Source organism: Hippopotamus amphibius, chromosome 15 (assembly GCF_030028045.1).
Source record: "Hippopotamus amphibius kiboko isolate mHipAmp2 chromosome 15, mHipAmp2.hap2, whole genome shotgun sequence".
Taxonomy (NCBI): domain Eukaryota; kingdom Metazoa; phylum Chordata; class Mammalia; order Artiodactyla; family Hippopotamidae; genus Hippopotamus; species Hippopotamus amphibius.
The window spans coordinates 14,417,038-14,441,088 of NC_080200.1; the positions used below are offsets into that span (position 1 = coordinate 14,417,038).

Genomic DNA, 24,051 nt, shown 5'->3' on the forward strand with positions numbered 1-24,051 from the left:
ATGTAGAGAACAAACATATGGACACCAAGCGGGGAAAGCGGGGCAGGGGGGGCAGGGGGTGGGGTGGGATGAACTGGGAGATTGGGATTGCCATATATACATTACTAATAAGAAAAAAATCAAATTGTACACTTTATATGCAGTTCATTGTAGGTCAATTATATCTCAATAAAATTCTTTAAAAAAAAAAAAAGAAATGCATGTGGTCCCACAAGATAAGTGGGAATATCCAAATTTTTCATACCCTAGTTTGGGAATAAATTTGGAATAATAGGAAGACAACAAAGGGAAAAAAACCTTTCAATATCAGAGAGAGTAGAAAGCTTAATAAGGGTGAGTTAAATTGTATAGATAAATGGAAGTCAAAAAATAAAAATTCCATAAATAAATACAAAGAGCAAGTTCTACTTTCAAAATCGGATATAAAAAATCACAATTTATGGCTCTGAAGTTTTGAGCCCTGCAATCAATGGCAGTTCTTCCGCCCCAGGACAGTTATCCCTTTTATAATTTCCTTCCCAAATAACATTTTCAGAGCTTCTTTTATGTCTTTATTCCTGAGACTATAGATGAAGGGGTTCAGCATGGGTGTGACCACAGTGTACATTACTGAGGCTGTTGCACTTGAGTGTGAGCTGTGGGTAGCAGCAGAGATAAGGTACACTGCTAGGGCTGAACAATAAAATAAGGAAACAACAGAGAGGTGAGATGCACATGTGGAAAATGCTTTATACTTTCCCTGAGCTGATGAGATCCCACATATGGAGGGAACTATCTTAGAGTAAGAGTAAAGGATACCAGCAAGGGACCCACAACCAAGCAGGACAGTTCCAAAATACATCACTGTGTCACAGATGAAGGTGTCAGAACAGGCAAGTTTGACCATCTGCTGGAGTTCACAGAAATAGTGGGGTATTTCCATGCCTGGACAGAAAGACAGCTGCACCACCATTAAGCTTTGTACCAAGGAATATAGGAAACTTACAATATAAGATGACAGAACCAGGAGAACACAAAGCCAGGAATTCATGATAACTGTGTAGTGCAGGGGGTGACAGATGGCCACAAACCGGTCATAGGCCATCACGGTCAGGAGGTACATGTCCAATCCTCCAAATAATAAGAAAAAATACATCTGGGTGATGCAGCCTTCATAGGTTATGACTTTGCTGTGAGTCTGGATGTTCCACAGTGCCTTTGGGATGGTGGTGGAGGTGAAACAGATGTCTACAAAGGACAGGTTGGAGAGGAAGAAGTACATGGGTGCATGGAGGTGGGTGTCTGAGCTAACAGCCAGAATGATGAGTAGGTTTCCAAACACAGTGATCAGGTACACAGAGAGAAAAATCCCAAATATGAGGGATTGAAGTTCTGGTTCATTGGATAATCCCAGAAGAAGAAATTCTGAAATTTGTGTATTATTAGTGGTTCCATATGGTAGATGTGATGACTAGAAAAGAAAAAATAACATGACTAATTTTCATACAAATGGGCATTACTAAAATAGGTGAAATGTTACAATTAATATTTTGAAGTTAAGCTATATATATATATACACACACACACACATATATTTGTGTGGAACTCATCACATTAAAGTGGTCTCTGTGACTTCTCTGGATGTGAATTCTTATATCACAATCATAGAGACAGAACATAAGTAAATATATACCATGCCAGGTGGTGTCAGGTGCTATGAAGGAAAAAAATGCAGGTATAGTAGAGAGTGGGTGGAGTATTGTTTTTCACTGGGAGTTCAGTTAACCTGCAAATAGGTGACATTTGAAAAGAGAATTCAAGGAAGACACATCAGGTGACAGGAGGTTATCAGAGTGAAGTATCCATCATGTAGGGAAAAGGACCTGTGCAATGACTCTGAAGGTCTTTTTTTCAGATATTCAGGGCTCAAGGCTCAGATCAATGCTAAGGAATAAAGTGGCTACCCTCCTATTGCTAAAACTTCAAGATACGGGGAGTCCCTTGTCCATGTGCTGTTCCTTGCACTCTGTATATCCCCTGGATGCCCAGAATAACTAATAAAGCAACAACCCCCAATATATCCAAAAGAGAAAAGTGATATCTTTATGATATCAAGTCATTTTATCGTTTCAACATTCCACTAGAAAAATCAGCAAAGAGAATTAATCCAGAATTTACAAAATGAAATGCACAACATACAAAAATAGTGGGAGAATTTAAAAATGAAATGGTAAAAGGCATTTCTAAATTATACTACAAGCAACTTTTTGAAGTTAGAAAGCCTGGTATTGAAGCTTGGATCTACCGCATAGCATCTGTTTGAATTTAGAGAGGCAACTGAACCATTATACATGTTTACATCTTCACCGTACTGTGGGAATAGTGGTATTTATCCTCCTGAGGTGGTTGACAATATATGCAAAAATATTAGCATCATCCCTTCCTGTTAGTAAAAGAATGGTTGTCAGTGGTGATGATTCTCCTTGTTCAGTCCTGCGCATAGCCAGGGCAAGGGCCCTGAGGAAGCTGACTGATCCAGATGTTTAAGCAATAAAAAGGAAGCTGATGTTGCAAGATGAATAAACAAGGGGGAAAGTGATGATAGAAGGTGTGAGAGAATGTCCAAGGGTTAAATAGCTTCTCTGTGCTGCTGGCACTTCAAGACAGAGACAGTCCATCATCAACACTGTGTACCTCTTGCACTTTATTAATCTCGTTGTAAAGGTGCCCCATGAGTTGTAATGAATCCCCTCCTTAGTATCTTTTGTTTATTTAGCTACAGACTTTGTATTATCAAAATCACTTTGAAATATAAGTTTGGAAAAAAATAACATCTGGTATGTCAAGACAGTGACAGTGTCTTGGCCAGTATATGGACGTTGTTGGTTTTAGAAGGACAATATGGCAGAATAGAAGGACTCGAGCTCACCTCCTCACACAAAAACACCAATATCACAGCTAACTATTGATCAACCATTGACAAACAAGATTGGAACCTACCAAAAAGATATTCTACATCCACAAAGAAGCCACAATGAGATGGTGGGAGGGATGTATTCACAATAAAATCAAATCCCACATATACCAGGAGGGAACCCCACAAACTGAGAAAATAATTGTATCACAGAGATTCTCCCACAGGAGTGAGTGTTCTGAGCCTCATGCCCGGCTCCCCCACCTGGGGGTCTGGCATCCAGAAGATGAGCCCTCAGATTGTCTGGCTTTGAAGGCCAGCACTACATGACCACAGGAACTCCACAGGTCTGGGAAAAACAGAAATTCCACCCTTGGAAGGTATCGCCAAGGTCTTGTGTGTACCGAGACCCATGGGGAAAAAAGTGAATTCATAGGAGCTTGGGCCTGACCTACCCACTGGTCTTGGAGGGTTTCCTGAGGAGGTGGGAGTGGCTTTGGCCCATTGCGGAAACAAAGACACTGTTGTTAGAGGTAGTGGAGAGTACTCAATGGCATGAGCTCTCCTGTAGACTGCCATTTTGTCACCAAGTTCTGGCCACATCCAACAGCCTGTAGGCTCCAGTGCTGGGACACCTCAGGCCAAACAACCAACAGGGCAGGAGCACAGCCCCACCCATCAGCAGACAGGCTGTCTACAATATTTCTGAGCCCACAGCCACCTCTAAACACACAACTTGACACAGCCCTGCCCACCAGAGGGACAAGATCCAGCCCCACCCAACAGTGAGCAGGCACCAGTGCCTCTTACCAGAAAGCCTACCTGCACAAGCCTCTTAGACCAGCCTCACCCACCAGTGGGAAGACACCAAAAGTAAGAGGAACTACAACCCTATAGCCTGTAGAACAGAGACCTTAATCACAGAAAGTTACACAAAATGAGACGGCAGTGTAATATGTCCCAGATAAAGGAACAAGATAAACTCCAGAAGAACAACTAAGTGAAGAGGAGATAGGACATCCTAGGTGGCACAGTGGTTGAGAATCCACCTGCCAATGCAGGGGACACGGGTTCAATCCCTGCCCCAGGAAGATACCACATGCCGCAGAGCAACTAAGCCCGTGAGCCACAACTACTGAGGCCCATGTGCCTAGAGCCCATGCTCTGCAACAAAATAAGCCACCACAATGAGGAGCCTACACACCACAATGAAAAGTAGCCCCCACTCTCCCGCAACTAGAGAAAGCCCATGTGCAGCAATGAAAATCCAACACAACCAATAAAAAATACATTAATTTTTAAAAAGATTTTTTAAAAAAAGGGGAGGTAGGCAATCTACCCAAAAAATAATTCAGAGGAATGACAGTAAAGATGATTGAGAAGATATAAGAAATGTTTAACAAAGAGCTAGAAGAGATAAAGAACAAACAAACAGGGATGGATAATACAATAACTGAAATGCAAAATACACTAGAAAGAATCAATAACAGAAAAAATGAGGCAGAAGAACAGATAAGTGAGCCAGAAGACAGAATGGTGGAAATCACTGCTGCAAAACAGAATAAAGAAAGAAGAATGAAAACAAATGGGAACATTTAAGAGACCTCTGGGACAACATTAAATACACCAAAATTTGCATTATAGGAGTCCCAGAAGGAGAAGAAAGAGAGAAAAAAATCTGAGAAAATATTTGAAGAGATAATAGCTGAAACTTCCCTAACATGGGAATGGAAACAGTCACCCAAGTCCAGGAAGCACAGAGAGTCCCAGGATGGATGAAGCCAAGGAGAAACATGCCAAGACAGATAGGCAAATTACATTACAACTTGCAATCAAATTGACAAAAATTAAAAACAAAGAGAAAATACTAAAAAGCAACAAGGGGAAAGCAACAAATAACATACAAGAAAACCCCCATAAGGTTATCAGCTGATTTTTCAGCAGAAACTGAAGGCCAGAAGGGAGTGGCACAAAATATTTAAAGTGATGAAAGGAAAAAACCTACAACCAAAAATCCTCTACCCAGCAAGGCTCTCATTCAGATTTGACAGAGAAATCAAAAGCTTTACAGACAAGTGAAAGTAAAGAGAATTCAGCACTTACAAACCAGCTATACAAAAAATGCTAAAGGAACTGCTCTAGGCAGAAAAGAAAAGGCCACAACTAGAAACAAGAAAATTATGAATGGAAAAGCTCACCAGTAAATGCAAATGTACAGTAAGGTAGGAAGTCATCCATATGCAAATATGATGTCAAAACCAGCAATCGTGAGAAGAGGAGAGTACCAATGCAGGATATTGGAAATTCACTTGAAATTAAGAGACCAGCAACTTAAAACAATCTTGTTTATGTAGAGACTGCTATATCAAAACCTCATGGTAACCACCAACAAAAAATCTACAATTGGCATACATAAAAAAGAAAAAGGAATCCAAACACAACTCTAAAGTTAGTCATCAAATCACAAGAGAAGAGAATCAAAGAGGAAGGGAAGAAAAGAGACCTAAAAGACAAATCTAAAGTAGCAAAATGACAATAAGAACATACATGTCGATAATTACCTTAAACATAAACAAATTAAGTGTTCCAACCAAAAGACACAGACTGGCTGTATGGATACAAAAGCAAGACCTGTATATATGCTCTCTATAGGAGACCCACTTCAGACCTAGGGACACATACAGACTGAAAGTGAGGGGATGGAAAAAGTTATTCCGTGCAAATGGAAATCAAAAGAAACCTGGAGTAACAATACTCATATCAGGCAAAATAGACATTAAAATAAAGACTGTTACAAGAGAGAAGGAAGGATACTACATAATGATTAAGGGATAAATAAGCTCAGGTACACCTGCCCTGAGGACCACTGTCTCTCCACAAAGCGCGCGCGTGCGCACACGCGCGCACACACACACACACACAACCTCCTTGGCTGTGAGAGTACCATGACCTCTCACCCCCAGGCACACTGATTGGGCTAAAAATGGAATTGATGCTAACTGGCTAGATCAATTATCTTTCCCCTAAAGCGTTTAGAAATGGTACCCATCAATTCTGAATTGTAAGCCTAAGCCTCCCGTTGAAAAATAAACTTGGAGCTCTATACTGGTATGGCCTTTTTCTGCACTATATTTAAAAAAATATTTTAAAAATATGTTCTACAAACACAGAGAGAAATATAGAAATTAAGTGGATGAGAAAAAAAATTCTTAATTTCAGGTGGCTTCTTGAGGCTGTGAGGAACAAAACTCCTCCTTGGTTCTGGGGGCATTCCAACCTTTATTACATCCCCTTGATACCCAGTAAATGATAAAAGACCAAAAATAAAATTGTCCCAAATCCAAAGCAGTGATATTTTTATTGCATCAAACACCTTATAGTATAAACACCCCAAGAGAAAAATGAGCAAAAAGAGTAAACAAAACTTCGCAAATGGAAATCTATAAAATACAACAAAAGTTTGGGTATTTTCATATCCAAGCGTATAAATCTTGTTTTTCCTGTGCCTATGTCATATTTATCTGACCAATTGGTTTTTATATCCTGATAAGATATGAGGAAATCCCCTTCTCCCGTTTTCTTAGGTGGTGTCTTTTCATTGTTATTCTTGGGCTTTGGGTTTTTATCTTTTTTTTTTTTTTTGACAAATCCAGTGGGCACACTCTACTCGTGGCTCTGGGCTTCATCCAATATACAAAGTCCTCCCCAGACCATGCTCTATAAATCCTGTCACACCATGACAATTCTATATTTTCACATGAATAACTTGATTCATATTATTATGCCCAAGGACGTTATGACATAACATATTTATTTCATTGTACTTTATATTCCCCTTTATACTGTATGATCCAAAAGAATGAGGACTTCACCTGCTGTGTTCACCTTTGTATTTTCACATAAGTATGTGAATATATGTGAACTTATTTGAAACAAAGTTAAGAATATGAAAGTTTATGAATTAAGAAGAATGAAGGGAGAATGGAAGCAAGTTTAATAGAGTAGTTTCAAAACAACTTTAGTTAATTGAATGAAGAGGCAAACACTAACTGAAACAATATAGAATATAGTAATCACCTATCTGGCAGAAAATGAATTTTCTCCCCACCCCCTGTCATCTTCCAGAAAATCAGAGAGATTACAAATTCAGTGTAAGAGTAACCGATATATTTTTGATGAACATCTAGAAACCTACACATGATATCTAAAGGTGGAGAAGACCATCTTATACAAGGTTAGAAACTCAGAAGCAAGAAGATAGACATACTTACATGCACTTAAAAGATTTTTGCCTAAAATATGCAACAAAATATCAATTGGGAAATAGTCATTTTAAAACTAATTTGAAATGTTGATAAATTGGAAAACTGGGCGTATGATATATGATCACATAATAATAATAGGCAAGTGATACAGATGACCTAATATGTAAATCTTTAAACAAACTCCATACGAAAAGTTGTGTCAAATTGATTAGGTTTGGAACTTTTAAACAGGTGTCAAAGGGGTACTCTCTAAATTTGATTACTGAAATGTAAAACATGAAAAGTTTGGAAAACAATCCAAATACAGCTATAATTACTTAAAATGCAGATCTTCTTTATTCTTGACACTATTGGCATCTGGTCCATAATGTTCTTTGTGGTGGTGTGATTCTTGAACATTGTAGGATGTTTAGCGTATCCCTGGACTCTACTGACACCTCCCCATGTGCTGTACAAAAGTATTTGGACATTGCTAATAGTTCCCTGGCTGGGGGAATAGTGTTACCTCTGTGGGGTCTAGAGTTTTAAAATAAAAATCTCAAAACATTTTTGTGCAACTGCTATAAAGATTTCAAAGCCTGACTAGCATAGCCACACCATGAAATACTATGCAGACATTGAAGTCATGAATAAGCATTACACTAACAGCTTGGAGGCAAGTCTATGAGGTATTGCTAAGAAGGAAAAGCAGGGACAGGTAGAAAAAAAAACTGCACTCAAACATAAAGAGCATTTATGATGTGCATAGGATTCTATTCCTGCATTTGTATAAAAGTGTATGATTATGTACGTGTGAATATATAGGAGGAGAAATTTTAAAAGAAACTAAGAAATTATAGTATAACGAGTGTCAGTAAGAATGAAATTAGGTTAGGATTAGTGGTTTCAAAACAACCGCGTGAAACAAAATTGAATGAGAATCCAAAACTACCTTATACATCAAAATAACATAACAAAAACTTAATAATATCAAATATATCAAACTTAATCATATCAAATATGGGTCCCTAAATATAGATTAAACTTCCAAAGACTTGGAAATGTAAGGATATAAGGGAAGAGCTTTTAAAGTTGTGGATAAAGCAGTTATCTAAGTTATCCTTTCATCTTATATAAAGATACACTGATTCAATTAGGTTTATGAAAGGTAAAGATGACCTTTAGTCAAATGTAATAAAAGTGCCTTCCAGATGGATGCCTCCCATTTGAGGGTGATGCAACTTTTAGGAATACATCTAACCACAAAGGAACAAAGGAGACAATAAGGAAATAAAGTAAAGACAAGTTGGTAATATGCATAAAGGGTGATTTATCAGCAATAAGTATACAAAAGAACATTCACTTTCATTTTGTTTATATCAAGGATTTGCAAGTAAAGAATACTAACTGACAGCTCAATGTTTCAGTAAGAAAAAAAAAAGGAGAAAACACAATAGACTGTGATAGATTTGACAACACACTATTGATAAACATTCACGATCCCCTACGTATACATCCATACATACGTAAAAGAACTCAGTGGCAAACAGAGAGTTGATGGAAAAAAAACTCCAATTCCTTGTTTGGAAGAATGTACTCAAAACAAGAGTGAAAACACTCAGACCTCCCCTATACAAATGTGAAGAATTTGTACAGACTATTTATAACAGGGAAAACAAATGAGTAACTAACCCACAGATACGAGGGTGAGTCAAAAATTATCCACACTCCGGTTATATTAAAACATCTATAAATTCTACAGCCAGAGTACGGATAATTTTTGACTCACCCTCGTATATTCAACTTCACAGGCAAAGAAATAATTGCAAAATAAAGCTGTTTAGCATACTCCTTTTTTCCTTATCACATTTTTTCGTGTGAACCCCTAGAGTGAAAGAAGATAATGTGAAATTAATGTCTCATGAACTGCTGTTGCAGGTAATATTTGCAAGCAATGCATTGATCTGGATCTTTTTCATGAATATGGAAACATTGTCAAATGTGTCCCATCTTAAAGTGAAAAAAGAAATACCCTCAATTCACTGGATGTATCTCCATACCTAATATATTTTTTTTACCCCCTTTTACTGAAAAAGCCCTTAGACATGTTCTACTTTTACGGGAATCACTGTATGCCAGCCATTCCTTCCTCTAACGGGCTACCATCACTTAATAGTCAACAATCACCCCTGTATTGCTGAGTTCATGTTCACTTCCCTTCTCAGCGTGATAAATAAATGCATTAATTAGTTAGACAGATAAACAACTAGAAATCTCTTAGCTTTGGGCCCAGGAGGTGGCTCTCAGGTGACCTCAAGTATATGTGCTTGGATGTGATTTTCTCTGACCCTTTCCTTGCAGTAGCTCCTGGACTCTCCAACTCACCTGGTTGGGAACTCTGAGAGGAGGGTCACTGGGTGAAAGTCCAAATTCATCCTGGGTGGTTGATGATGGAGACTGAAGCTCTGGCCCCACAAAAGACGTCATGAAGGAGGCTGGCATTAGGCTCCCAGCCAAACTGAGGACTCCAAAGCAACAACCATGCCCCATCCAACACAAGGTTGCACAGGCTGAGGGTCTGCAGCAGAGGAGATATTTACAGCTCCCCATGTCTGCTCATTAGCACATTTCCTTTTTTTTATTCCAGTCTCTATGTACATGATTTCCCTGTAGGGCACTAGAATGGACAGGGAAGGAGATGTCCTGGAGATTCTGTGTTCCCAAGGGACCAGGTTAGAATCAGTTCATCCAGTGTTTATTAGTTCTTCCTAATGAGCTCTGCTGGCATCTCAAGTCTACACTTCCAGCACCTTATCCCAAACCTGATTTCAAATTTTCTCCAAATTTAAGACTAGATTACATCCTTGTCTGGATTAGATCCTTTAAATCTTCAAAGCAAGGAATTGTGGTAGAGACACACACCCTGATGTCTACAGAAAACTGTTATCATCCTCTTCAACAAGGACAAGGGGGAGAACTGTGTTCTTTGACATAAACCTTAAGCACTGCACACCCCAGCCAGTTGCCACGTTTGCCAAAATCATTAGGAATTTCATAATTATATCACAAATTAAGAGTTGTCATTTACTCCTTCATATTTAAATGTCCGTTAATTGTAAGGAATATATTTAGATTTTTTTTCCTAGTATAATCTGAGGTTGGAATAGGAAAATAAAAGGATTTTTTCGCTGTAGCTTCCAGAAGAAATCGAGCCCTGTAACTGTGTTGATTTTAGCCCAATGAGACACATTTCATGCTTCTGACCTCCAGAATTACAATAAGAGTATTATAATTATAATAATTATCAGGCTTCTGACCTCCACAATTATAAAATTGTGGTAATTTTACATTAGCATTAAGAATAGTATCCAAATATTTACCCAGTAAAATTTTGTTGAGGAAACTGAAATTACACTTCTCAATTCATTCATTTAGCTTTCCCTGGTTAAGACTTTTTGTGTTATAATCCCATCTTAAATAAAAGAAAAATTTAAATTCGATTTGGAGATATTCAGCTTCTTTAGCTGGTAGAGATTGTCTCATTGAATAAACATAAATGTGCTTCAGATTGTGATGTCCGTGAGGCATTAAAGTAGGAAAAGTAATCATTCAAATTTATGTCCACTATTTACATTTTTGTATCTAAATTTCCACATTATTTAATTTCATATTAATTCAAACATTCATTTTTTGTATCTATCCGCTCCAACTTTCTCCTTTCCTTTCAGCATAAAATATAAGATTATGTACACATATATATGCGTATGTTTATTTGAAATAAAAATGTATACAAACACAGCTAGATACATACAACCTTCACTTTTGAGTATTTTCTTTGGAAACCGCAAAATATACCCACACATTTCATTTAATTTTTGCTACATTCTTCTGAAGTGACTTGTACTATCCCACACTTTCTTCAGAAACTAGGAAGATAAGGCTCAGGGAGATTAAATTTTTAACAAGTACACGAAAAAGCCATTAAAGTTCATTGTGCACTTTCTTGAATTATACATGAATGGATGTTTTGCTCAGAGACTTACTCTCGGGTTTAGGTTCAAAGGATCTGTTGGCAAAATGACCATTCCACACTGAAGCAGATAAGAAATAAGGAAATTTATTATATTTGTAGTAAGGTACAGCATAAGGACAAGCAACATAGCAAGAAATAAATGTATATACATCACCAAATTGGGGAAACACCTACATCCAGATCCAAACAATGCTGGGAAGTCCCTGGAACAGAGATCTGAAGTCCCAATTAGAAGGTCCTGGGCAGTGCGTCCACTCCACTGGTGAGACTTTAGAGCACTGCTCAAAGGAGTCCTTCTTTTAACGCCAAGCCACAAACTTATTTATGTGTGAATATGTAGCTGTGGTTATTATCAGAAATGCTTTGTTCTCTAGTTGTAAGTCTCAGAATGTTCACTGATACCTGGGAACTGGCCAGATTCCCAAGGCCCAGGAAGTTTCGTGACTTACTCCCTTCCTTATCTAGTTGGTTCTCAAGACTTGTTAGCGCCATTTCTACTGACCTGCACATAGTCTAGCAGTTCGGCACATAGCTCCTTTCAGGGTCTTTAGTCAAAGGCCTATTATTGCCTCTGAAACCTGAACAAGACTATTAACTTCCACAACAACGGAACTATGCAGTATGTCCTGTTATTTCCGCATGGTTTCTCTAATTTGTCAACTGGTACCTTTTAAATGTGTGCAGTTTATAATATGTGAATTGTGTCAGTAAATTACTTAGAAGGAAAAAAATTAGCAGTGCATGGATCAAAGAGGAATCTAGCGCTAACTCACAGGGAGCAGTGAGGTAGCTCCTCTACCTGGGAAGAAAGTAAATGTCATATATGGATATAGGAACAGGAGTAGCAAATAAAAGCAATTAACACTGGATACGCTTACACTTTTTTCCCATAAAATAAAAGATAAAAATAAAGAAATAGCGGAAACTGATCGTATATTGGATCAAGAGAGAAGGGCACCATGACCACATTCTGCATCATGGATGAGACATAGAAACACAAGGTAGAGACCCACTGCTGACTATAGACTCAGGAGGAGAGCAGCAGAGCTGATGACAACGCTTCACCATACAATCTAATCGTTAGCTTTGGGGATGGCGGGTTATGCAACATCAGCTAACTATACTTAATCAAAGTGAAGAGAAGTGAGGGCAAGTATAATAACCTGCCGCTCCTTATTTTTGGCATGTTATCCTATGTGAAGGCAACATCCATGGTTACTCCGTTATTGAAGTTTATTTCAGATAACTGTTCTAAAATGTATCTTACTGGAGTTCCTTTCCACTTAACCAGGAGAAGTTGGAAGGGCATGCATTTTTGTATAGGAAAATTGGTAACCCTGATTCACATGACTGGATAAGAATTTAAGCTCTCTCTTGAGACATTCTATGATGAGAAAGATGAAAAGATCCCTGCGCTTAAAGAAGATATATAATGGAAGATATAGATAAGGATCATTCACCACTCCTTTAGTGGTTATGACAACACTGAATCTGGGAGACATTTCATTTAAAGCAATGCAAGGAGCCATATTATTAGCAACATTGACAGTAATCTAGCAGAAAGCGAGAGATAGTTCAATAAAAAATACTTTAAAACTCACCAGTCTAGGAACTCCCCTGGTGGCAGAGTGGATGAGAATCCACCTGCCAATGCAGCGGACACAGGTTCAAGCCCTGGTTGGGGACGATCCCACATGCTGCAGAGCAACTAAGCCCATGCACCACAACTACTGAGCCTGCTCTATAGAGCCTGCGAGCCAGAACTACTGAGCCCATGTGCCGCAACTATTGAAGCCACATGCCTAGAGCCTGTGCTCCGCAATAAGAGAAGCCACTGAAATGAGAAGCCCCCGCACCACAATGAAGAGCAGCCCCTGCTCACTGCAACTAGAGAAAGCCTGAAGCCTCAACAAAGACCCAATGCAGCCAATGAATTAATTAATTACTTAATTTAAAAAACTCACCAATCCATCCTTCACCATATGTAGAAACAGCCTATCCCAAGGACATCTATCCTGCAAACTCCAATGAGTAGATGGACAGCATATAAAATATTTTACACAACAATACATTTTATGATTTAAAATTTTCTCCATCATATTTAAGGTCACCTCTACTCTAAGGCCATATCAGGTCACTTTACTTACTAAACTTAGTCTTTCAATGAGGACTCCTCTGGGAGACATGGATTTGATGATCAGTTTCTCACAGGGACTATGGTAGGTACTGTGGACACTGAGCTGAGTAAGAGAGCAGAGTCCTAGTGAAGAGATGAAAACCCAGTGATCCTCTATAAACACACTATTTGCTAAAGTCTACATTTTCAGGAAGAGAAGTAAAGGTAATGATATACAAAGGATTGTTGTACACATAAGTGAAAAACTGTGGTTAGATTTTCTTCGCATATACAATTACATAAATGGCCTTAGTTACCAATTGTATTTTTTTCCATAGCAATAGAACAACTCCTGATTATCCTTTTACTAAAACAAAGTAAAAATTATTCTGTATGATATATTCTATTTGAGGAGAGACTGTTCTTTAAAAATCCTTCTTGTCCCATCAGGTAAATAGGAATTTACAAATATTTTTAATTCATGTCTGGAATAAATTTCTAAAAGTTGGAAACCTACACAGAGAAATCAATAGACATTAGAGGAACTAGTAGTTCAATAAACTAAGTTACTTACTTTAAAGGCTTCAAGGCATACATAGAAGGAAGTTCAACTTCCACAGTCTGATCAAAGAATTACAAATCTGACCCTGAAGATTTGATGTCTGAAATCATGGGTACTCCTTCTGCCCTAAGGAAAATGTTCTTTTACTGGTACCCTTTTCAAATATTTTTTAAATTTTGTTGTTTAATTTTTATTAAATTTTAATTGAGGCATAATTGTTTTCATTTGTGTTCCTCTAATAATTAGCGATGTTGAGCATCTTTTCCTGTGTCTGATAGCCATGGTACACTCTACATTATCAGGAAGAGCAAGTAAGCCTGTGATGTAAGACAGAATGACAATCCCATAGTGAAAACTCTGCTTTCATATTTCTCCTACAATTAAATTACATAAATGCTCTTAGATGTCAAGTATAGTTTTATTCATATAAGTATGACAACTCATGATTATCCTTTCAGGAAAACTAGGTGAAATTATGCAGCACAGGATAGGTCATTTGAGAAGAGATTATTTTTAAGAAATCCAGGTTGTCCATGCAAGATATGGAAATTTCCACATATATCTGATCCAAGGTAAAGAAAACTTTGGGAACATATGAAAATGGACTGAAAGAAAAACTGCATATATACCAGACAGAGGAGAAAGCTTAATAAAGTGAGTTGTTGAAATTTTATAGAAAAGTTAAATTCAAAGAAATAGAAATCTCAGGAAATAAATGGGAACAAATTATATTCTACAGTGATCAAAGAATCACAATTTTGTGATCCAAGGCTTTGAGTCATGCAAGGTAGGGCACTTCTTCACCTCTAGGACAATTGGCACTCATATACCTGCCATCCCATAGAATCGCTTCAGAGCCCCTTTTATGTCTTTATTCCTCAGACTATAGGTAAGGGATTCAGCATGGGTGTGACCACAGTGTACATCACAGAGGCTATAGAACTTGAGTGTGAGCTGTGGGTAGCAGCAGAGATAAGGTATACACCTAGGACCGAACAATAAAAGGAGACAACTGAGAGGTGAGATGCACAGGTGGAAAATGCTTTATACTTCCCCTGAGCTGATGAGATTCCACATATGGAGGGAACTATCTTAGAGTAAGAGTAAAGGACACCAGACAGGGGACCACCAGCCACCAGCCCAGTTGAAATATACAACATGGTGTCATTAAGAAAAGTATCAGAACAGGTAAGTTTCACCACCTTATTGAGTTCACAGAAAAAGTGGGGGATTTCCAAGTCTGTACAGAAGGACAGTTGCAACACCATGAAGCTTTGTAACAAGCAATTTAGGACACTCAAGATCCAGGACACCAGAACCAGCAGTCCACAGAGCCGGGGGTTCATGGTGACTATGCAGTGCAAGGGGTGACATATGGCCAAGAAACAGTCATAGCCAGAAGAAAGTTGTCCCAACCTCCAAAGAGTGTGGAAAATATATCTGGATGATGCAGTCCTCATAGGTTATGACTTTGCTGTATGTCTGGGTGTTCTGCAGTATCTTTGGGATGGTGGTGGAGGTGAAACAGATGTCTACAAAGGACAGGTTGGAGAGGAAGAAGTACATGGGTGTGTGGAGGTGGGAGCCTGAGCCGACAGCCAGGATGATGAGCAGGTTTCCAAACACAGTGATCAGGTACATGCAGAGGAAAAGTCCAACTATGAGGGGCTGCAATTCTGGTTCCTTTGATAATCCCAGAAGAAGAAATCCTGAAATTCGGATATCACTGCCTGGTCCCATGTGGTGGTGGTGATGGCTAGGAATTAAAATTTTAAAATATCATAAACAATTTTTACATAAATGGACACTAGTAACATGTTGGAAATGCTACAATTACAATGCTATGTGGCGGGGGTGGGGGAAGCAAATATAAAAGAGAGTGGATGTGTGTGTTATTTTCCTGGATCTGTGTGTGTAATTCAGGAAGAGCTAAAAACAAGGTGATATTTGTACAGAGATATCGAGAAAAACTGGTTGGGATATAAGAGGTTATCTGGGGACGTGTGTGTTATGCAGGGAAAAGAGCCAGTGCAAAAGCCCCGAGGAAGGTACTTGTTTCAGATGCTCAGGGCTCAAAGTGGACCTAGTGCTGTGAGCAATGAGCAAGAGGGAGAGTGGTGAGAGATGGTGTCAGAGACCTTTGAGGAAAGAGGTGGTCTCCCTGCTGCTGCTGAGACTTCAAGACACAGGAAGTCCTTTGTTCACGTTATGTTCTTTTCCCTTTATTAATTTTGATTTCAAGGCATCTTGTGACTAGACATGGTTCCCTTCCTTATCTTCATATATTGGTTAGCATTCTGGTTTTTGTCTTTTAAGGGTCACTTAAGAATCTATGGGGTCAGGTATCCAACTCTCAGAACTGCTCCTCACCCACAAAACACACACACAGACACACAGACACACACAGAGCATATTTAAGCAGAAGCAAATTTTAAGAAGGTGACAATTCATTAAATAAAATGAATGATACCAAAAATAAAACTCTGTTAAATATTTTTTGGAAAGAATGCAATTAAAAATATGATGAAAACACTCAGATCCCAGGACACAAAGCAAGGTACTTGCAACAACAATTTGCATACAGAAAGTAAAAGACTAACAAAGTCAAACACATAGTTAGACTCCCAGGTAATGAAATAATTACTAAGTAATGCTCCCTGGCATACAATGTTCTTTTTCATGAAAATATCATCTGCCAGAAAATACTGTGAAATGCGAGTCTCAAGAACTTCTGTTGCAACATCGTATCCACCTCCGTGGATCTGGATACTTCTCATAAAAACAGAACATGTTCAAATACAACCCATTTGAAAAAACTTCACTGCTCACACCTCCAAACCTAATGCTTTGTTTTCCTACTCCTCTGAACTGTGAAGCCTTTCAGATATGTTCTAATTTTATGGAAACCACTTTGTATCTTCCATGCCTTCTTCATTCTCATCCAACTGGAATTCCAGTCCCATCACTTAATAGTCAACAATGATCCTTGTATTACCGAGTCCACAGACACTAATTTTTAATGCATTAAACATATCAATTTTGAATATATTAGTCAATTTAGAAAAACATAGCAATCTCTTGGCTCTGGATTAAGCTAGTTAAGCTCTCAGGTGACTTTAGGTAAAGTTCTCCACTTAAATTCTCTCTGAATCTTCCCTGAAGTTCCTACTGGTCTGTCAGACTCATCTGGATGGAGTCTCTGAGTGGAAGGTTTTGCTTTGGAAATCCAATTCCTCCCTGGATTGTTGATGATGGAGACTGAAGCTCTGTCTTCACGCAGGACAGTAGGAAGGGGTGAAGCATTGGTTCTCCAGGCAGATATACGACTCCAAAAGCAGCAACCATGTCCTGTCTGCCCAAGGTTATTCTTGCTGTGCGACTGCAGCAAGGGAAATAGTTATAGCTCCCTGTGTCTTCTCATTAGACACTGTTTCCATTGTTACTCCCACTTCTGAACACATCATTATCCTGTGGGACACTGGTCTGGACAGAAGGATTTTTTTTTTCCTGCCGATTCTCTGTTCCCAGGAGATCAGATCAAAAGACTGGTGAATTCAGTTTTATTATTCCTTCTGCATGAACTCATTTGGTTTCCAGAGGTCTATTTCACTGCACCTTACCACAATCTTGAGTTTACAGTTTCTCCAAATCTAAGACTGAGAAGCCTTCCTTTATGAGGACTCACGGACCTCCAAAGGATTGTCTTGTGGTGGCAACACCTCCTGAGGGGAAAATTGTTATTCCCTTCTTCAACAAGGGATAGAGGTGTGTTCATTTGCTATAAATAAGTACTATAGCTCTTGGCTTCATGATGTTTTTGACACATCAGTTAGGAAATTAATGTTAATGATACAAATTAAGAGGTGTCACTTAGTGCTTCATTTTTTAAGATGTTATTTGGGTGATATGTTTAGGTCTTATGATGCACCACACACTGAGCTTAGAATCTTATATGGATTGTCATTTTATTTTCATAAAAGTCCATTCGCTGATGTCTGTATCATGTACCTTATTCTACACTTGCAGAAATGGGACTCAGAAGGGTGAAGAGATCTGCCCAAAGTTATAAACTGAGTAAGGGATGAGCTCTGATTGGAACTCCCTCAAGGTGTTTCCAGTTCTCATGCTCTAGGACAGTGGATCTCAAAACTGGGGTGATCTGCTTCCAGGCAACACCTGACATTTATTCTCTGAGAAAATTTTGGTTGTCACAACTGAAGAGGTACTACTGCCACCTAGTAGGTTGAGGACAGGGATGCTTCCATACATCCTACAGTGCACAGGATGGCCCCCACCACAAAGAACTATCCAGAACAAATGTCAACAGGGGAAGGTTAGAAACACTATTCTAGAGCAGAACTTCTCCAACATCAATGTGTAAAGAAATCATTTGGGGATCCTGTTCAGATGCAGATTCTGATTTGTCAGGTCTAAGATGGGCCCATAGATTCTATTTTTGCATCTTGCTCCTAGATGCTGCAGGTCCTGGTCCATGGACCATTCTTTGAATATAAAGACTGTCAGTCAGATGTAGATATATTGAGCCCTACTTCACAAAGGAGCCTCCCGTCCACCTCTGATTTGACCTCAGGTGGTAAAATAATGGACCCAATAGTTCAGATTCTGCATGCTTATGTTACATATGTTTTTTGAGTATTTCCTTCATGACAGGAAATGAATCTTTTAGGTCTCTGGTTCCTTATCTCTAAATAGCAAAATCCCACCTATGTTATGCAGTTGGTGTGCATATTTAGTATTCATTTAGAGCTGATAAGAAATTACCTGGCACAGAGTAGATGGTCAGTCAAGAGCAGCTACTATGACTGTCTTGATTCTGCATTTACTAAGCTCAGTGTGACATCAGAGGATCTCTAGGGTCAGAAAGTGAGTTCAGTATCTCCCCGCTCTTGGGAGGTGGGGAGCTGTGGTCTTGCAGGGACATCTCCTTCCAGAGCCCCACACATGGAGAAGAGTGTTTGAGAGGTCACTGACCTATGCTGTGTTGTACTCAGGGACATAAGCTCTGAGCCCCACACATTAGCTCCAGAATGCCACAGTAAGAATTTTTAGATTCTTCAGGATGATGTTTTACTATGTACCTATGTTCTACTCTTAGGAATGTCTGCTAAGCTGCTGTTTCTTGGCGAATCAAGTTATTCCACCAAATCTTTGCATCTTCTTTGATGCAATTTTATAGCATATCATGTATAAATATTTGCTGTCAATAGAAGTATGATATGCTTGTGTTTCTGCTTCCCCATGTAGATTTCTAATTTTTAAAATGATTGATTCACTCTCCCATTCACCCAAGTGGATTACACATTCTCACTCCTTGCTTTGAAACTTTAAATAATTTTTCCAGCTTATTGAGATATAATTGACATATAACGTTGTGTAATTTTAAAGCACCCGATATGATGATTTGATACAGATATATATTGTGAGATTATTACCACAATAAGATTATTTAACACATCCAGCACTTCATATAATTACCTTTTGTATGGTGAGAACAGTTAACATATACTTTCTTGATAATTTTCAAGTATGTAATACACTATTGTTAACTCTAGTCCCCATGGTGTGTATTAAATTCCCCAGAACTTCCACATTTTAACTGGAGGTTTGTACCCTTTGACCAATATCTCCACATTTCCCTCACCCCCAAGTCCCAGGCAACCATGTATTTACTCTTTGATTCTGTGAGTTTAGTTTTTTGAGATACCACATTTAAGAGAGATCACACAGTTCTGTCTTTTTCTGTCAGACTTAGTTCAGTTAGTATATTGCATTCGAAGTCCATCTATGTTGTTGTAAACGACATGATTTCTTTCTTTTTTATTGCTGAATAATATTTCCTTATATATTTTCTTAATCCATTCATCCATTGATGGAGACTTAGTTTCCATGTCTTGGCTCTTGTAAAATAAAGCTGCAGTGGACATGGGGGTATAGATATTTCTTCAGGATAGTGACAAGTTGTTTTGAGTATACACTCAGAATTGAGATTGCTGAATCATATGTAAGCTCTATTTTTATATTATTTTAGGAAACTCCATATTGTTTTTCATAGTAGTGATACTAATTTACATCCCTGCCAACAGTATACCTGCCAACAGTTTTTCTATATCTTAGCCAACATTTTTTTATCTTTACCATTTTGGTAATAGAATTCCAAACAGTTGTGTGATGATACTAGCTGTGGTTTAGATTTGCATTTTCCTAAAGGGTAGTGATGTTCAACACTTTTTCATGTGCCTGTTGGTTATTTGTCTTTTTTCAGAAAATCTATATTTAAGCCCTCTGCCCATTTTTAATCAGATTATTATTACTATTATTATTTTTTGCTACTTACTGTTATTTATTTGCTACTTACTATTATTTTATAATAATTATATTATTATATTTTGTCCATATATACTCTCCCATACTATAGATTGCCTTTTCATATGGTTGAGTGTTTCTTCTACTGTGCAGAAGATTTTTAGTCTGATGTAGTCCTGCTTATTTATTTTGCTTTTATTGCTTGTGATTTTTTTTGTAATTTTGTTTTATTTTATTAATTTATTTATTTATTGGTCACACTGCGCAGCATGCAGGATCCTAGCACCCCAACCAGGAATTGAACTCATGTCCCCTGCATTGGAAGCATGGAGCCTTAACCATTGAACCACCAGGGAAGTCCCATTGTTGCTTATGCTTTTGATGTAATATCCAAAAAAGTCATTGCCAAGATCCCTGTCAAGAAGATTTTTCAGTATATTTTCTGCTATTATTTTTATGGCTTTAGGTATTACATTTAAGACTAATTATTTCAAGTTAACTTTTGTGAGTGGTGTACGATAGCAGCCTAGGTTCATTATTTTACGTGTGAATATCCAGTTTTCCCAGCACCGATTATTGAAGAGACTGTCCATTTCTCCACTGAGTATCCTAGTCACCTTTCTCAAATATTAGTTGACCATATATGCATGGGTTTATTTCTGGATTCTCAATTATATGCCTTTGGTTTATGTGTCTGTTTTTATGCCAGTACATAATGTTTTGATTACCACAGCTTTGTAATATAGTTTGAAATCAGGAAATGTGATGACTCCATCTTTTTTTTCCCCTACCCATGATTGCATTGTCTGCTCAAAGGAGCGGTTTTTGTGGTTCCATGCAAAATTTAGAAATGATTTTTCCATGTCTGGGAAAAGTGCTGTTGGAATTTTGGTAGGGATTGCATTGAAATTATACATTCTTTCAGTGATATGAACATTTTACCAATATTAATTCTTCTGATCCATGAACATATGACATTGTTCCATTTATTTGTGCCTTCTTCAACATCTTTCATGAAGTCTTAAACTTTTAGGTATACAAATATATGAACTTCCTGATTAAATTTATTCCTGGATATATTTTCTTTCATTCTGATGCTATTGTAATTAAGTTTGTTTCCTTAATTTCTTTTCTAGATTGTTCATTTTTAGTATATACAAAGATAACTGATTTTTACATATTGATTTTCCTTCCTGCAACTTTTTTTATTAGTTCAATGATTTTTGAAGAGGCATTTAGGGTTTCCAATATATAATACCATATCATTTGCAATCAGGAACAATTTTACTTCTTTCTTTCCCATTTGGATGCCTTTATTTTCTTGCCTAATTACACTACCAAGGACTTCCAGTACCATATTGAATAGAAGTGGTGAGAGTGGGCACTCTTGTCTTTTTTTCTGATCATAAACTAAAAGCTTTCAACATTTCACTATTCAGTATGATGATAGTTGTGGAATTGTCATATATGGTCTTTTTACTGTTGAGGTACATTTCCTCTATACTTACTTTTGTAGAGTTATCATGAAAGGATGTTGAATTTTGCCAAATGCTTTTTTTGCATCTATTGTGATGACTATATGATATTTACCTTTAATTCTATAACTGTTATCTATTATATTTATTAATTTGCTTATGTTGAACCATCCTTGTATCCCAGGGATAATTACAATGTGATCATGGGGTATGATCCTTTTAATGTGGTGTTGAATTTGGTTTGCCACTATTGTGTTTAGAATATTTTCACGTACATAAAGCAGGGATATTGGCTTGTGGTTTTCTTTTCATTTTCTTTTTTAGACTTTGATAGGGCAGAGAAAGAGGATTGATAACTTCATGGGTGGCTGGCTGGTTTCCTGCAGCCACCATGGTGTTTTCCACAGCCTGAGCTGAGTGAATGCTCCAGCCAAGCTTGTGAGCTTGGCTGTGAGACACAGCAGAGATTCAGACATGAAGCTATGTGTGAGCAGGGCCAGGACACCTATTACTGGAGCTTATATAGGCTTCACATCAGAAGCAATCCCAATCACTAACTGTGGCTAGACACCACAGTCCATGCCCCTACCCATGCCAGCAGTCCCACAGGTCCCAGCCTCCCGTTTTGCAGCCCCAAAAAATAGCGAGAACAGCAGCCCTGCTGTGAGGGACAAAGGAGGCTCAGACCCAAAGAGTCTTTTGAGCACAGCAAGGGCAATCCTTGCTGGCACTTACACAGGCAGCACATCAGAGGCAGTCGGGATCTCAGGCCTGCCCTGCAGCAGGGTCCATGTCCCAGCCCATGCAGCGTGCCCCACACCAGCCTCTCTTGCTCCAGCACTGCTTCCCTCTGGGGCAAAGGTGCTGCTGCTGGGAGGGGCAGCACAAACTTAAGGAGAACAGAATCAGCTCAGACCTGACCCTCAGGGTTTCTGCTCTAGCAACTTGGGACCTAGCTCTACCCTCATTAGGCCAGTAATGGCCACTAAGCAAAGGAGAAGCCCTATCTCACACCTGGCTCCGCCCCTAGCCCCTCCACCTCCAGCCCCACCTCCTATCACAATGATCACTACCAGTAGCCCCTAAGGAAAGGCACAAACTGTGATAATATCAAGTCCAGCTCTTCCACCAAAGCCATTGTATGCACATGCCAGCTGTACATGACTGCTCCCACAGAAAGACCCCACTTCAAGACCACAAGAGGTAACTGTGGCACATGGTTTCATAGAGACAGAGAACCTTTGGCAAAGTGAAAAGACAGAGGAATTTGTCTCAACTGAAAGAGCATGAGAACAGCCCTGAAAGAAAACAACTAATGAAGCAGAAATAAACAATTTACCAGGTAAAGATTTCAATGCATTAGTAATAAGACTGCTTACTAATTAAGGAAAAGAATTGATGAACATGGTGATAATTTTAACACAGAACTAGAAAATACTGAAAACAAAACTAGTCAGAATTGAACAGTATAATAACTGAAGTGAGCAACAACTAGAAGTAATTAATAGCACAGCAGGTGATACAGAAGAATGCATAAGTTATCTGGAATATAGAATAATGGAAATCACCCATTCAGTCAGCAAAGAGAAAAACAAATTAAAAAGGAGAATAGTGCATCTTGTGTTGTTGAGGCTGAGGACTGACTTGGGTTTTGAGAGACTACCTGTTCCAGACTGCAAAGCATTAAACACATTTAATTTCTCTGTAAGAAAAACTATGAAGTAAGGGTCAGAAAGAGAAAACAAATACCATATGCTAACGCATATATATGGAATCTAGAAAAACGGTACTGATGAACCCAGTGACAGGGCAGGAATAGAGACGCAGACGTAGAGACCGGACTTGAGGACATTGGAGGGAGGGGAAGCTGGGACGAAGTGAGAGAGTAGCATTGACATATATACAATACCAAATGTCAAATAGATAGCTAGTGGGAAGCTGCTGCAGAGCACAGGGAGATCGGGGTGGTGCTTTGTGCCATCCTAGAGGGATGGGATAGAGATGGTGGATGGGAGGCTCAAGAGGGAGGGGATTTGGGGATATATGTATCCTTATAGATTATTCACTTTGTTGTACAGCAGAAACTAACACAACATTGTAAAGCAATTATACTCCAATAAATATGGAAAATAAAAAATAAAAATCTATAGTGGGACCAGTCTCATTAGGTTGAATCTACAGCCTGTATTGGGGTCAACCCAGAGTGTTAAAAAGACCTGAACAACGTCTGCTCAAACCTCCTGCTGTGAATCAGCAGAACTTTTGAACAGGTTTCTCCACATATAAAAATCTATTGTAAACATACTTGAAAGAATGGCAGCGGAAATGCAGACGCTGAACTTTGGGCCTGAATGAGATCTTTGGACCCCAAATATGGAATTCTCACAGAATTTTGAGGTCCATC

At 38.5% G+C, this 24,051-nt stretch overlaps 1 protein-coding gene across 1 annotated transcript; it reads right to left on the reverse strand.

Annotated features, from left to right (window-relative positions):
• Nucleotides 1-466: 466 nt before the first annotated feature.
• Nucleotides 467-9,624, reverse strand: LOC130836269 (olfactory receptor 7A10-like). The gene is made up of 2 exons (XM_057708332.1): nucleotides 9,523-9,624; nucleotides 467-1,450 (listed from the first exon to the last, which is right to left on the reverse strand). The coding sequence occupies exons 1-2, from the start codon at nucleotides 9,622-9,624 to the stop codon at nucleotides 467-469; spliced, it is 1,086 nt and encodes a 361-aa protein (XP_057564315.1).
• Nucleotides 9,625-24,051: the final 14,427 nt, after the last annotated feature.